This window comes from Macrobrachium nipponense, chromosome 10 (genome assembly GCF_015104395.2).
Source record: "Macrobrachium nipponense isolate FS-2020 chromosome 10, ASM1510439v2, whole genome shotgun sequence".
Taxonomy (NCBI): Eukaryota; Metazoa; Arthropoda; class Malacostraca; order Decapoda; family Palaemonidae; genus Macrobrachium; species Macrobrachium nipponense.
Window position 1 is genome coordinate 58,015,056 of NC_087204.1, and position 16,945 is coordinate 58,032,000.

The 16,945-nt window shown below is 35.3% G+C and overlaps 1 protein-coding gene across 14 annotated transcripts in view; it reads left to right on the top strand.

Annotated features, from left to right (window-relative positions):
- The window catches only part of LOC135223632 (phosphofurin acidic cluster sorting protein 2-like), a 250,623-nt gene extending 236,010 nt beyond the window's left edge, over positions 1-14,613 (top strand). For all 14 annotated transcript variants that reach the window (XM_064262247.1, XM_064262249.1, XM_064262252.1 and 11 more), the window contains 4 exons: positions 789-1,028; positions 2,150-2,418; positions 2,571-2,681; positions 7,872-14,613. In XM_064262247.1, coding sequence (XP_064118317.1) covers positions 789-1,028; positions 2,150-2,418; positions 2,571-2,681; positions 7,872-7,990 — 739 coding nt within the window. In that variant the 3' untranslated portion in view covers positions 7,991-14,613. The remainder of the gene's footprint in view (positions 1-788; positions 1,029-2,149; positions 2,419-2,570; positions 2,682-7,871) is intronic.
- The last annotated feature ends 2,332 nt before the right edge of the window (positions 14,614-16,945 follow it).

Here is a 16,945-nt window from a genome sequence, read left to right on the forward strand (position 1 = left end):
TTGCTAACCATGACATTGCAGTTACTATGGTTATAAATGGCATTTGCAACACTAGTCACTGAGAACTAGGCTACGGAACTTGGTCTCCCATTTGTAATACAGGCAAATTGGACATGGCAGTTTTTTTTATACAATTGAAAAGAAAAATTTGTCTAATACTTACTCACACACACACACACACACGCACACGCACGCACGCACACGCACGCACGCACTCACTCACTCACACACACACACACACACACACACACACACACACACACACACACACACACACTTTTTCTTGCATATCTATATTTTATTGAGGTGTTATGTATGCCCAGGATTAATGGTTCCCAAAGACCTTGAATACAAGAAATGTTATAGGATAAGTAAAATTTTTAGCAAATTGAATATGTAAAGTTAATAATTCAACAAGGGACTGATCATGTAAGAGCAATAAACTTTCATGAATTCTTTTTATGTTGAATTTTCACAAAACTTGAAGCCGGATAAGAATTAAACTCAGTGAAGTAGATATTTCCATTTATAATTATAGAAATGGTACTACAAGTTGATTTCTGTAATAGAAAATGGATTTCTAAGTATGTGTCATCAATCCATAATTTTATGTGTGTAAGAGTTATATTGAAATAACAAACTTGGACTATGAGGATTTTCCTAAAATAAAAGTTATTTTAATTTGTGAAAATAAACTTGCTGTTTTTGACATAATATGGAGATTTGCCTTTTTCTTATGTACTGCTACATCTGAGCAAAACATCTAAATAGCATTAACTCTATTGCAGTGGAGACGATGAGTCAACACAAGCTTTTGTGCCATTTATCATGGATGTCCGGTTAGGAAGTGGAGATGTTACTTCAACATCTGTGGACATGGAGGAACCCCTACCGACACCCACTGCAGTAATACTCCCTGGATCCCCTCCTGGGGCATCCACACCAACCACTGGATTAAGTATAGAAAAATCTCGAGATAATACTACTCCACCTTCTTCACCAAACATCAATAGCTCACATTTAACAAAGTAAGTAAAACTGTTTATGCTAATGATACAAAATGACATTCTGGTTGATATGAATTCATGCCTGGATTTCATTTGAATCAAAATTTACAGCTTTAACATGTAAAGGATATACAGTTAGGTCCTTAGGTTGGTTACAATTCCATAGATTTCTTATGCAGCATTTCATGCTTTCACAAAGTGGCAACAAAAGCTATACAATATTGAAGTGCTGAATGTTATTTGCAATTGGTGTTTTAACAAATGTACATTGTAAGTTACAGTGTTCATGTATGTGTATACATCAAAAGCCAGAGCTAAGCAACAGCCAGTAGGACACATCAACGTGAAGATGGACCATGGAAACGTTCTACATTCATCATAACTCTTTATTTCCTACGTTTCTTGATAACTTTATTACATCATCAGGGAATCTTATGCATAAGATTCCTTGATGATGTAATAAAGTTATTACAAAACATAGGAAATAAAGAGTTATGATGAATTTAGAATGTTTCCATGGTCACCTTGGTGCTAATATTTTTGTTACTCATATAAATATGACATTTTTTTGTATTCACTAATTTTATGCCACAAATATTGTTTAAAATCCATTTCACTCTATCTTGGGAATAACTGACACCCTAGGGAAATTTCAAGTGATAAGTCTTTGTCCTTGGCTAGATTCAAACCGATACCTTTTTTTAGAAATAGTAATGACAGACAGTGACTTAGGCCACCCAGATATCTAGAGAGATATAATTAGTAGGTTTCCATATCAGAAGGTAGCTGCAGACAAAAGCAAGAGTGCTGCATCTTTAATGAACTCATGGCTCAGAAAACAACTACATCAGTAGCTGCTTCTTTCACTCACACAAAAAGCTCATGATCAGTGGCTCTAACTTTGCCATTCACATTTGTGTATGCACTCTTTTACTTTCTATATGTTAAGACACTTCTGTTTTAACTTAATCAAACTGATTTGGTGGTCTGGCAAATCATAAGTGGTTACTAGAAATAATTTTAGTTTTCAAGGCTTGGCTGAACAGTAGCCAAAGTACTGTGTTGGATGTGAAAATGAATATTGTTGCTTCATCTTGCATATATTGTAATTTGTAATTGCAAGGTTTAATCTTCTTTAACAGTTACAAGATGCTAGGAGAAATTGGAGGCCAGGAACCCTTGGACCTTCAGGTTGATTATTGGTTAGTCCGAGGCTCAAGTCGGGAAGAAAAAGAAAAGGACAAAGAAAAAGACAAGGCACGAATAGAAGGGGGCAAATATACCCTTAAAACTAGTTTTCGTACTTTACAAGTGGCTCGTTTAGCTCCTCTTGGAATTACGCATCCAGCCGATCCCACTACTTGTCACCATTTGACTTTGTCTTATGCTACTAAGGAAAAGAAGCAAAGGAGTAAGATTTTGGTTATATGTAGTGTTGATTTATATTCATCTCTGACATTTTGAAATGTAATAATTGCTTATGCTAGAGCTTAACTTTCATGCAAATTACAAATTATAATTTCCTTATGTTTTTTGCATTCTAAAGTTGTAATGTATTTCTAGTAATGAGGCTTGGCAAGAAGAAGGAAAAAGAGAGAGAATTGGAGATCAGAAGAGAGGTTGTAGATGGTGTCATTAGATTACTGGCCAGTGCTAAAAACCAGCCATTTAAAGGTAAGTCTTGAATACTGTAGTAAATTCCTTTTTCAAAGGAACATGTATTTTGTTAAAAATAATTTTACTTAGTAAACCAGTGTTAGGCTGATTTTATGTAAATTATCTTAGAATTGGGAAATCGCAGTCATTTTTAGGGGAAATCCTTTGTGGTTTTGCTCAACATTGTGCTACATATTTGTACAATAGGTTGAAACTTAAAATCTGAATAAGAAAATTAACTTATTCATATATTGATATTGCAATAATTATTTTCAGTTTCTGTTAGGGTTCCTAAGAATACTGGCATTCAACAAATATTTTTTAACCAAATACCAGCTCTTAGAATTATTCAAGTGTTACAATGATAGATTCCATATACTAACTCCCATATCTTGGAGATATTTGGACTTACCTTACTTATTTAGATGTGTAGTTAATGTACTGGGTGAACACATAGACTCAGAAATGCCTGCTTTGGGCATTTTAACCAACTGAGAGACATATCTTAGATAATGAAAAATAGCAGCAAAAAATCATCCTGGTTTGTTTCTCTCTGAGAAGCCTTTTCCATTGATGTTTTACTAAATTATTCCTTGTGTGTTATTTGTGTTTTATTCTTTTGTTGTCTTATTTCTCATTAAGTAGCCTTTTCCTTTGCCCTTTGTTTTTGTAGTGTGGTATAATGCTTTTAGATTAATTTCCCTCTTTAGAATGAAATATTACAGAAAATTATGCTTGTAGCTTTTTAATTTTGAAAAAACCATCATGCAATCAGTAAATGAATACTAGTAGGCTCATTGTGAGCACTGAATTTCTGTCATGTTATATATATTTCTCTCTTTTATATGTCTCCAGTGGCAAAGGTCATTGAATCTTGGTAACAAGGTAGTTAACTGGTGGAGATTAGAGCTTAGAAGGGGTATCCTTTTCTTGCCCACCTCACCATTTCATGCTTGCTTATGGCCTGTACACACTAGCCGGTACTTTTTATGTCTGTGATCTTTTCCTAACAGGGACATTAGCAAAAATATTTTGTAACATTTAATTTTGTAATGTAACCATTTAACAGAGTGAAATTTTAAGGGTGGTGGGCATTAAAATTGAGGCTTCCAACAGAAGTCCTCCACCATATATAATTTTTGGCAGTGATTATTTCTTGCACAGGGAAGCATTCACATTTTGCAACATGTATGTGTAGCCTTTGAAAATTGACCTGGAAAGAAACAGGCTTTTGTGGAATTGTCAATGAAAAACTAATGAAATATACATTTTTTATCATTATTTTATTTGTTTTATTGGTTATTTTTATATTTATTGTTTTTATTTGGATTATTTTGTATTTATTTTGATAATTATTATTGTTGTCTGTTTTAACTATTTCTATTTTTTTATTACACTTTTTTTAGTTTTATTAATTTTATCTTGTTATTTCATTTGTATTATGATATTTTCTTGTTTTTTTTTAATTTTAAAGACTTATTTAAATTTGTTTTTATTTATTCATATTTTTAATTTTCATAAATTTGTTATTTTTAATTTTTATTTGTATGTACGTATTGGATAAATCTTCAGTTCCAGAAGAGTTAACTGAACTTGAAGTTTACAAAATATTCTTTTGGCCTTACAGTTTTCAGCTTTATGTTTATTAGTGCCATAGGTTTTTGGTTTTATGATTATTCAGTATCATGAAACTTAATCTATATCATGTGGATGAGTAGTTTGCTACTGTTGTTGTTTTTCTGTTATTTTGCATGCCCAGTGCCTCATTCCTAGTTTTCTCTTGGGTTGGAGAAAAAGCCTGACCAAAACCAGTTCAGGGGCTGTGGGTGACATGTGATTGTTTCATGCCTCCCTTGTTGTGGACCCACATGAGTTTCATAATTACTAAAGGGGACAGGGATTGTACTCAACCCTTACCCTTTGATGTATTCACTTACTGGTTCTCTATTCAGCAGAAGTATGGTATGAGGAAAAGGACAAGAAGTGTTTACTATTTTCTTCTAGGGCTTACATTTCCCAGGTGATGCTGCTAAATCCCTCCAGCTCGTTTTTACCCATAGTTGCCATTTGTCTTTCTCCTACTCTCCAAAGGAGTCAGCTCCCAGAGTATCACAAACCTGTTCATCCCTTGTCTGAGGATGAGGAAACCAGCAAAGATGTCTTCTTTTGAATATTATGTAAAATCTGCTATTCCTTTAACTTTCCCAGTAGTCAGTCGCTGACTTCCTGCCTTGACTTTCTGGGAAAAAAAAAGGAAGGACAAACAACTGCTTTGACTTCTTCCATTATTGCTTCAAGGTGAGCTAGAAGTATTTAGAAAAGGAAGAAGCATTCTTGCCATTCTTTATCATCTTAATTGTCTTCCTTATTGTTTTCTATTTCATTCAGCTCATTTTTGTCCTTCTCCTTATCTCTGGATTCTCATTCTCTGTGAAGGAAGAAGAAATGGAAGTCGAAGGCTTGATATAAAAAGCCCAGGAAAACTCATGGGAGAAGGGCAGAGGTGCCAGATAACCACATTGTGATCCACATACCTCATGCAGGGCTGTCACCATTGTGCATGCCCTCTTGGATGAGAGGACTGCCCATTCACCATCCCACTGTGAGCTGTCTAGGTCACCCCAGGATGGTTCCATGCATCTCCCTTTCTCTCACTATACTGGGTGTGTAGACTAGGTGCAAGGGCAGCTTACGTTAGCTCCTCTTCTTTGTGGCTCCAAGGGTTGCAAGGAGGGGTGTACATGCTCAACCTGTTTGCTCTTTAGCTTGTGCATGGTCTCCCAGTTGTGCACAATTGAGCAACAGGTCAGGTTCGTCTTCATGTTTACATTGGGAATGGGAAATTGAACCAGCACCTCCTTCTTGCTCAGCACACACGCCCTCCAGGGTATATGCAAGATGAGCACTCGTTTTTTAATGATTTCTTCTTACTTGGTTGTGACAGAGTAAAGGAGCAGAGGGGCAACTGGGTCACCTAATTGGACCACGAATCCTTGGGATCTCGTCTCCCTTTTCCGGAGAGGTGTGTCTGGTGCTGGACAGGATCGAAAACAAGGAGAGGGAGCAGAAGTATGATGTGGTCTTTTCTCCTGAAGAGAAGGTAGCTCATGCCCCAGGGGATCCCTTGGGTTTTGAGGATCTCTTTCCCATGCAACCCCTTACAGGCTGAGCTGGACCAATAATATGTTTGATAGGTTATTTAGCTCACTCATTAGCATAATAGTCACTGGGAGGCACCCTTGGCTTCTCACCTGCTTTGGTCTTAGTAAGCTGAGTAGATGTGAATACCCAGAGCTGATGGCAGGAAATACTCTTGCCTCAGATGAAGGTGTTCACCTCCCCTCAGAAGTGGACACCCTGACCTCAGATTAGGGTGTTCACCTCTCCTCAGTCAGCCTCACCTGACCTAAGGTCAGGAAATTTCCTTGCCTCCAGAAGATAGAGCAAACTCTTCTCCCTGCTCCTTTCATGCCAGCTACTTCTCTGCAATTAACTGTGTCAGTCTGCCAACTGACAAACAAGCTTCTCTTTTAACACCGGAATCCAGTGTCCAGTGCATTGGAGTCTATACCAATGGCATCTCTTGGCTAGATCTGTTGATATCCATCCTAACAAACAATGCTGTGATAGGTTTCTGGTTTTGAGATGAGAGAGTGGCATATTGGAGGTTGCTGGTTTCAGGAGGTAGGACTCTACCTTGCTGACAGAGTAGGGTATTCTCTCCTTATTTTCTTAGTAGGTTTCTCACTAGAGTATCCTCTTGCTGAGGAACAATGCAATGTTTAGCTCACCTCTACTCTTTCCTCTGGGGAAGGTAGAGGCTGCAGTTGAGGAGAGGATTCTTGAGACCCCGTCTTCAATTAAGCAATGTCCTTCAAACCTTTGCAGGGGCCAAAGGCCTCCGTTTCTAAACCTTCAGGTGCAGCGAAACCCTCCACTTGTGGTGTGATGAAGAAGCCTGTTCTTCAGAAGCTCAGACACAAAGTCCAGTCTTGTGCATCCTCCAAGAAAGGTAAGGAAGCTGCCTTTCCACCCCTTTTGTCCCTTTCTCTAACCCATCCTGGAAGAGAGGAGGTTGCCGAGAGTGGTGATCTTCCTCCACTGTCACAAGTGGAGGATTGCAAAGTTAGCCCTACAAGATGTGAACTTTCAAGTACCCATTCATCAGGACTCTTTGTAGCTTCCACCACCCACTTTGTAACAAGACGGCCTTCCAGTTCAAGTATTTCTCAGGCAAATACCTTGGTCTTGGCTTGGGAATTGCCTGCTGGCCTTTTATCTCAATCTAGGAATTGTGATCTGTAGTAGCAAGAGCCTTCCTGGTGGGCTGTTTTCTTAGCAGTATCAAGGAGGTAGAGGTACAGTTTCTATCCTGACAGGAACAACCCTCTCAGCTGTGACAGGTGGCCTCGCAAATGCTTATGTTGACCAATGCATGGAAGAAGGGGTGGGGTGCACACCTGAGAGAAGAGTTAATATCTGATGTATGGCTGCATCTGTATATCAATGTCTTGGAGATGCCAGGGGTATGGTTAGCATTGTATTTCAAGATCACCTCAGGGGTGCTCATTAGTGTTGAGTGACAACACAACCATGGTTGCAAACATTAAAATTTTGGGAAGTGAAAGCCTTAGTCTTCTTAAATATAGAAGAGCTCATGAACACTAAACTTTCATCTTAAATTCCTTTTATATTTTTTCAACCCTCACGGGATGATAGGAATTCATGATGCTGAGAACCTGGGATCGGGACTGTACAGCACACAATTAAGGATATAGTATTTTCACTTGGCAAAGATTGTGAGACCCATTCCACTTCACTCAGAATTTGTTTTTGGTTTTTATATATTGCCAAATATATTGCCATGTATGGCATATCCTTCTCTCACAATTTGGATTGAAGTTTTTCATATTACAGTAATAACTTCTTAATAGTCATGATTTTCATTAGATAAAGTTTGATACCTGTACTTAGACTTTGAGTTTGATTATTTCACGTATATTGTGGTTGGTTCCCAGTATTGAACTTTAGTTTTTATCACTCAAGCCTGTTTTGTTTCATTTTCACATGCTTCAAATTGCAATTTAACTGAGCTGAAGGCTCTTGAAAGCCTTTAAAGTTGTCTGTAAATAAAATGTTTGTCTGTAGTCTATTGGAGGGTTATTTATATTTGATTAAAATCTTAATAATTTTGCATTCTATTTACAGTAAATGTAGATTCAGCTGAATGGACAAATGTGAAGTTCTTCCAGTTGTCCTCTCAATGGCAGACGCAGATCAAAACTTTCCCTATCTCCCTCTTCAGTCTTCAGGACTCTAACTTGTGACTTACTACTTATCAGGAAACTGTAAGTTAGTCTACCAGCTCCAGAACACAATTTCTTCAAATCTGAGTGACATCAACACATCTTCCTCTTATCAAAAGCAATAAGATTTGCTGAACAATCACGTGTTTTCCATTTACGCATCCTCTTTTCCTCAAAGAAATCCATCGAAAAACTGAAGTAGCTTTGGAACAAAGTACTACATGGAACTTGATACAAAATGTTGTTTAATCAAGTACCCTGGTTATATTGTTTAAAGTATCTTCTGCAAAGCCTTAATGCAGTTAAAGTGATATCTTTAGATAAAAATGATCTCATTCAAAACTATGTGTTGCACAATTAGAAAAATTTGTAATTGCTAGATTTTTTAATCAGTGAGCTTTTTAAGTACATTTCACATCATCACGGTCTGTGTACTCACCATTCAAGAAACAAATCTCTTGGCAAGTGTAAATATTCAGGATTAAAGGACATGGCACTTTCTTAATAATTTGTTTTATCTGTAGAAGTCCATGACATAAGCAGTTGTTATCAGCAAAATTGGTGAGACATTGTTCTATAGGTTTTGAACAAGATATTGCAAAAATAGCCAAACAGTAATGGCAATATTTGAGTATCGACACAACAAACAAGTAAGGGATTTTGATGTATTTTAATATCCACAATCCGTCTTGCTAGAAGCATACAAGGGGAACTTTTATGATCCAAGCAGCCACTAAGGATGCCATCAGGTTTGTGGCATTGCCACCATTAACTTGCTTCCTAAATGTTGTGAATGTTTTCATTTAGTAAGAGCTATTTGCATAACTGCGTTTTCTTTTATACTGAGAGTCATCTTGTGTTGAAAACATGTTTTTTTTCTTATAATACAGTGTTATTGTGATGCTAGTGTATTTTTGTATGTCCTAGATTGGTATGAATTTGGACCTGAAGGGAAATCCTTTTTTTTAAGTGAAAAGCACAAATGTGAAATGGTGTAGAAGTACAGTATGTTTTAAATGTCTGTAAAGTGATAAGATACCATATTGAACTTTTGTTAATTCCTGCTTATGTTCAAAATTTTAGTAAGGCATACAGTGTTTAGTGTTTTTGGAAATTACAGCAATTGATATACCAATATGCAAGTAGTGTTTTCATACTTGACTAATTTCATATTAGTATATTGACATGCACTTTCTCAATCAAGCTCAATATTAGTTTACTTAAGTAAAAATGCAGTAATTGTAGTGTCTCAACGTCTTGTCATAATAGATATTACTTTATGTAAAGTAACTTATGGTACAAGTGTAATTTGTTTTGAAAATGGGCTCCAAGTATAAAGTTTCAAAACTTGTCTGACATTATCCGAGTCATATTTTGAAAAATGTAGACCACTCTATTTTCAACTTTGGTTGCTCTACTTCAGTGTGAGAAATAATGAGATTGAATGGGTTCAGAAAATGGAAATGCCTATTGCTTGATTAGATATAACAATTGCAACATTGTTTCAGTCTTAAGGAAATTTTGGTTAAATTTCATGTTTTAGTACAGGAATGATACTGATTACTTTATTTACACTGCAAATTGTATAATTTCAATGGTTTTTACAAAATTATGAAATTGAAAATTTAGAAAATTAAATTACAAAAGGCAAAATATATTGTTAGATTATTGACTATTTTATTCAGATATTTTTTACTAGTACTGTAGAAGTTGTTTGGGAGATTCTTGTACTGGTAAAACTTGAATGAGTCCTGTTTGTTTAATTGTTGTATACAGATGAATTTTAGAACTAGAAAATGCATTAAGCAATCCAGAAGAAAAGAATTAATTTAATTCCTTTTGACAAATGCTTGTTTTGTGAATCATGTCTTCTTTGCTTTGATGCCAAGAATTTTTATTTTATTCTTGTCATCTGTCATCCCCCTGGTGTCTGGAGTCTGCTGTTGGATAAGTATTAGTGGCCTTGTGGGGCCAAAAACCACTAGTCTCATACTTGTCAGGGTAGGGAGCATCCAGGGAGAAACACTTCATCAGGGTCCCCAATATATAATACAGGTTTACATATACAACTAACACTCATTGGTTTTATTTTTGATGATGCTTCAATGATTAAAGAAATACCAAAATAGTCGGCAAATGTTTTTGGAAACTGTACCTTAAACTCAAGTCCAATAGTGTGGCTGTGAAGTTTACTATGGTGTGATTGGAATTTTATATTCCAATTGCAAACCTAACTAAAATTTACATTAGGATTGAAAAAAAAAACAAGTAATGCAGAACATTATAGACATGATATTAAATCAGTGTCATATACATAATTGTATACATCCACTCCTCTTCTGTTTATTGAACAGCATTATAATGTCTGTAATATAGTGTTTTTGCTGTTTTATGCCACCAGCTTTTGAATTGTGGTATAATGGATGCCCCCACTCCCAAGTAATTGAATGTGATGTAAACATTGTGTTTTTTGCATTTGTAGATAGTAGGTGATTTAGAGTTTAAGGTTAGCATGATGTGAATGTGCTGGTGATTTTTATAAATCCTATTTAAAGTTAAATGTGGCCAGTAAATGAAGGTATATTGGCCAATTATAAAGCATAGCTTATACATGTTGAAGTGCTTATATCATGAATCTTGCATAGTACACAACTGCCAGTGTTATTTTCTGTAAGATTCTATAGCTAAAGGAACAGGTTAGTACATTTTGATTTCCATTTTTTATAATAAAGGTGCTGTAATTTCATCACATCAGTAAGCATTATTTTCATCCTGCCAGTATTTGGCATTAATTAGTTCTGGATGTCTAAAATAGCTGTGGTTTTGCTGTGTAATTAAGTTAAGCTTTTTTTACTGATGATTTCTTTAAAAAATTTAGTTGAAATTATAAATTTTCAGAAAAATCTCTAAATTTATAACATATACAACTGATGAAATGTGCTAGTATTATGTACAGTCGATACTGAAACAGAAAACGTTTAATGAAGGAAATAGAATTTTTTATTTTTTTGTTACTTGGGTCTTTCTGGAGGATATATCTTGTTTTGTTAGATTGCTGTAGTTTCAAGCTTTTGTTATAATTCAATCAAGTCAATAATTATCATACTAATTCAGGATGGAAGGGATCTTGTAGAAAGTAGCACTAGCTTTACTTATAAAGTTATTACAAGCCTTATCATATAAGCAAGTCAGACATAGTAAGCAGCTTGTGAAGTTAATTTTTAATTATGAATGAAACACTTTCACTGTTACGTGGAAGATAAGGACCACAAGTTACAAAGAAAATATTATAATTTGCATAAATTTCCACTTTTGTATCCTTATCATTGGGAGGAAGTTTTATAAAATATAGTATCAGGAAATGTGGAGTGTATATGGCTGATGTGGATGTGAGTGAGGGACAGTTCTGACAGTTGGATGTGCTCTCAGTGAGGCTTCAGTACTTGAAGTTAAGCTGAGTAATTGGGATGTATACTTATTCTCAGAACTATGGAGTTTTTCTGAGCAACATGGTTTTGCCAGAGTTTTTGACAATGGAGCGAGGTACAGTATCTTATACAGTAGCTTCAATCAAAGATGTTTGTAATTAAGCTTAGCTTCAAAAGCTTCTTGTTATTTGGCCAAGGTTGCATTCATGAGGTATCATGGCATTATTGATATAATGATTGGCATTGGGTTTTTAAAAAATATATCAGACTTTGTTACTGCACTTTTGAAGTATTTAATAGCAAAGATATTTTTCAAATTGTTAGAGCGTCTCAAAGTCTAAAGGCAAGGCACGTATTGTGCTCTCTCTACCTTCTTTTGAATGTAACCAGCACTAACAGGAGCACTTCTTGTTCTTCCACTTGCATTGGAACAAAAATTAGCACACACAAATTTTCATTATTTGTAAAGAGTTTGTAAAATAATTTTTATGGATTTTTTGTGAAAATATTTTCAGTCTATAGTGTGTTATGAAGACACCTTTTGGATGGACAAAATCAATTTAAGGTGAGGAATGTGATGTAAAAATGCATTCAAACTTAAAATTGGTATTAATTTTATGAAATATACCCATCAAAGAAATCCTGGTAAGTAACGGGTTTTTTGTTATGTCAAAATGAACATCAAGAATCTCTTTAAGCATTGTTTGGCATTGTTTGTGGAAATATTTGTACTGTTTACCACAATTTTGTTTTTAATATGGAAAACATTTAAGTCGTTCCTTCAGCATCTGTAAGACTTATGACATCTAACAACAGATAAACATGTTACCATACTAATTACAGTAGTAAATACAGGTTAATTTTGGAGGAGGATAACCATCTTAGGTTTCTTTATTTTCTCTGTGAAAGGGCTTGGCTATAGTAATGAAAGGCTGTGATATTTATCTCTTGTATACAATTTTCAGTTTATTTCATAAGGTTTAACCTTGGGAATTGTATTTGACTGTAGTTGTTAATACTGTAATGCATTATAATTATCTTATATACTAATTACATAGTTCTTTTATCCTGAACATCTTTTTGTTATAAATGTCATTTCATTATTTTGAATATCTCTCTTTTGAGGCATCTCATACTTCTTCCTCCTCTTTCATTTTACAACCATTACCCATGCTGGTTCCATGCACAGATGTTTTAATGGAATTTTTGATACAAAGTGGTTTGGTAACATGTATTTTCTAAAAGTAAAAAAGAAATCTGAAGTGCATAATGCACATTGAAAGATTAAACTTATATTCTTGATATTCAACATCATTTAACATCTAGCAGAAATTCAACACAAAACAAATGACTGGTATAAAGTTTTTGTAAGTGAAGTAACAAAAGACGATCAAGTTTACATCATTGGAACATATGCTCAGAGGAATTTGGTTCATACTTATCTAGGTGTTTATAGAAGGCTAATTTTACTCTGGACTTTTCCAAAGGTTAAGTGGTAAATAGGTAAGTATACCCCTGGGATGAATTTTAATGTATCTCTTCTTTGTTATGCCAAGGGTCTGCTGGGAGGTGCTTAATTTTTCATAGTAAATTTGAAGTTGTTTATTTGTCAAAACTTTTGAATTTTTAATTTTGTGTTGGGTCTACTTAACCATATTGCTTCATGTACAGTATTTGCTACAGTTGAATATCAAACTGATTTATAGAATTAGTTGTTTTGTAGTTGGATTTTGTTGTACTACTACAATCACTTATAAAGGTTAATGGAATACAAATGTAACTATTGGTGCAAAAAAAAGTTTTCACAGTTTTTCTAAGGCAATTTGTGTTCCATTTCTTCAATAGAACTGTAGCCTTTTTATTTCTCTTGGGGCCTGTTTAATCCTCTCCAGGTACCTGTGTTCCAGTTACCTGTTTACATGGAACTTTACTTTGCCTTGGTAAAATATTAGTCAAAATTACTGATATTATCAAAGCTGTTTATATTTTTATTTTTTGAGTTATTCTGATTTTTATAGCCTTTACAACTTGTGGATGGAAGGTTATTGTCAAAGGATAGTTTTTAAAGATTTGTGCCGAGTTAGTTTTTTATGAAGGAAAATTGAATCTCATTGTTTACTAGATTGGGAGTGATTTATTTAAGCCGCATAATTTTGATTTGCTTATGGTAACATATCCAGCATTATGGATTTTCTGATTTTTTTATTCTGGTCCTGGGGAGTTATATTGTATTTTAATTTTAATTTTGTCACAAGCAGTTGTACTCTTAAGAAGGTTACCAAATAAGTTTGGGTACAATTAATTAATTATTGAAAATTTAAGTGTATGTGGAAGCATGCTTTTCTGAATATCTACGATATGAAGTGGCACAGCAGCTTCTGTCCCTTGATTGTAACTAAGCACTTTACGTTCCTCATAAATTTGAGTCTTTTCCTGAGGATGCCTTTATAACTGTGTGATGATTATTTTGTGTATCAGATACATACTGTATATGAGAAATTTTGTATGATTTTTTTTTATGAATGAAATTTAGGTTAGTACATAACCATGAAAGACAGATACTCATGCTTTTAAATATGTAATACATTTTGTACACAATTTGCATAGGTTAAGTGTCACGCTACAAATAGAATGTCAGCTACCCAATGCCCTTGTACTGTCTCTTATTCTGTCAGTAGTGGATGATAAAAGTTTGTAACTATTTACACAATACGTACCATACATATCAAACCATTCTCTGGTTTTCTGAAGCAAAACTCTGGGGACTTGCTAATCTCTTGTACCTCTGCTGATGCAAAAAAATTTTGCTTTGTCCTATGTTCAGCCTCTTTTCATAGCTTCTTGTTATATTGCAAAGTATACCCATTGTTAATTACTTCATCCCATATGTATATAATAGGTGGCATAGTAAGCTTCATTCATTTTCATATGTTCCTTGTTGTCTGTGTAGTCAGACATCCTATTACAGTATAGTCTTATCATCTGCTGTATTCAAGATTTTATATTCCTATTTTTATTGTATGTATTTCATGTGTTAATTTTTAAGGCACAATTTAATCACTGCATCAGCATTTTCCTTTTTGAATTTGTACAATCTTTCAAATCATTTAAAACTTGAGAATTCTCTCCCCCATATGATCACCAAACCATCCTCTCTTAAGGAAGGCAGTGTAAGCTGTAGTGACTACGTCACTCTGAATACATGTTGGAATACGTTGATGTGTTTTCTTGTAACTTTCGAGAAAGTGTAACCATAGGCACAGGCATAGCAACAACAAAGGAAAAATATATTTTTACAGTTGCAGGAATGCAGTCCAGTGTTGACTCTGTGAAAGGATTCACAAGGCAATTTAGGATAAATAAGATCTTAGAGATGCTAGACATAAAGAACTTGGAAAGAGAGTGGCTCTTAAAGGAAGAGCTAAGATTTTGGAAAATGTAATTGAGGAAGAAATTGTAAAGCTTGGCAGTGAGGAATAGTAAGTCACTAAAATATGTCATCTCTTCAGACATAGTAATAATCTGAGGTATGTACTGGACCACTGTCTTTTCTTGTGTTCATACCTAAATATCGTTTATGCCATAGTATTATTTCATTACTTATCCTTGCTCCTTTCTTTCTTACATTTTAAGTACTGATTATATGATAAAACAGCACTGACATGATGACATAACATTGTAAGAAGGTAAGGAAAGTTTAATAGAAAATATTTTCCACATCTAGCCCAATGCTATGCTTTTAACACAATTGTAAAATAATTTTATAATTCAGAATTTTGATTTTTCCTAATGGGAGACAAACACTGCCTTTCATAAATGGAATATCCTTCTATGCATGAACTGGACAGGCTGTGCACTCACTAAAGTTTGATGATACTCGGGTATAGATGTGAGAGAGAGGATGCCCTTTTTCAACTGACCACTACTACCCATTGTCCTTCCAGTTGGGATGTAGTGCAGATGTGTTTCTTGTGTTTGCTTTGTTTGTGTGTTTGGGCTGAGTCTCTTGCATGGTTTTCCTGCTATGTTGTTTATCCAGTCTAAATGCTTACCTATATTACTGGTGCCATTTTGTACCTGAGAGTGCTTATTGTTGTTTCTTTGTCTTGCTGGAGAGTATACAAGACCAATGCTGTTGTGAAGGTTGAGACTGACCTTGCAATTGGTTTAGGTCACCCTTTGCAGTAGATCCACACTGAAGTGTGTATTATTTCTTGCCGGGCTGGAGAGTGCACTTTTTATTTCCCCTGTTTGGCATGTAATGCGTGGCTGCCTCCACAAAGGGAGCATTATGTAAACAGGATGAGGAAGCCTGAGGAACAATGCTTTGCCTAGTAGAGACCCCATGCCAAGTCCTTCCAGAACGAGAAGACCAACCTTCAGTTTGTGAAGGCGTCTATGCCTTCATCAGATGAGGAAAAGGTGAAAGAACTAAAATCTCTACATCAGCTAGAAAAGGTATGGCCTACCTTAAGCATTGTGGGTTCACCTTCTCTAGCAGCATTTTTATGGTCCTTGGCTAAGCAGCCCCCTCATTATGGGACCACCTTGACGTGGTGAGGGGGCTCTCGAACTTCAGGAATCTCTTCCCAGGTTCGAACCCAAGAGTCCCATATGACATTATATATTTTCGAGTTAACTTTTGTGGACTTTTCCATTTTTGCCAAAATTTTTGAAAGCAAATAAATGAGAAAACATATCATGGCTTAACGTGGAGTTAAATCCGAAGCTAAATAGTGAGAACTGTGGTAGATCCATCATCTACCCGACAATGTTCGGACCTGTTTTTCAGGCGGAACTATTCTGTGGAGCTGGACCACGGATTCCAGGGGGGGCCCTGGTTCTAGGAATAGAACTGCATTCTATCCAGTTTGCCCATAATGTGATTAGGATGGGTATAATTGTATTAACATAATACTCTAGTCCTAGCAAGCGGGTTCTGCTTACACTTGGGCCATACTAATCATGTTATGCCATCCCCTTTTGGGGTAGGGTAGGATGCGGACATTTGGGAGTCCTTTCTCACTTGTGCCACTGGCGGAAGATTTAACTTAGCGAAGGGCCAATGATATCTTTTCAAGATTTCTTTTTTTTTTTCTTTTCTTTTTTGTATAAAACTCAAAATTTATGAGCATTGAAATAAATGATTTGAGTACCCCTGGGCCCCATGATGGAAAAACTACGGCACAGTTGATGACTATTGGCACATCACTCCCGAATTATAGTGAAAGTACTATAAATGATACAAAGGAACACCCTGTTCCAAGTAAAGCAGCAGAGCCAGAAAACCAAATTGAGTGCATAAATAAAAAAGAAACAAACAAAAATAAATTGGTAAACTCCAATATCGTAACAATGGAACCATATATGATGAACAATAATTCTGAATTAGAGACAAATAATCCTCCCAACAATACAGAAAAATATAAAAATCATAATAGACAAGCAACATACATAAAACAAGGACCAAAAGGAAACAAAAATTACCGACTTAATCCCACATTGGTACATTTTGATGACCTCTTTGGACCAGATAATTGGTCAAGAT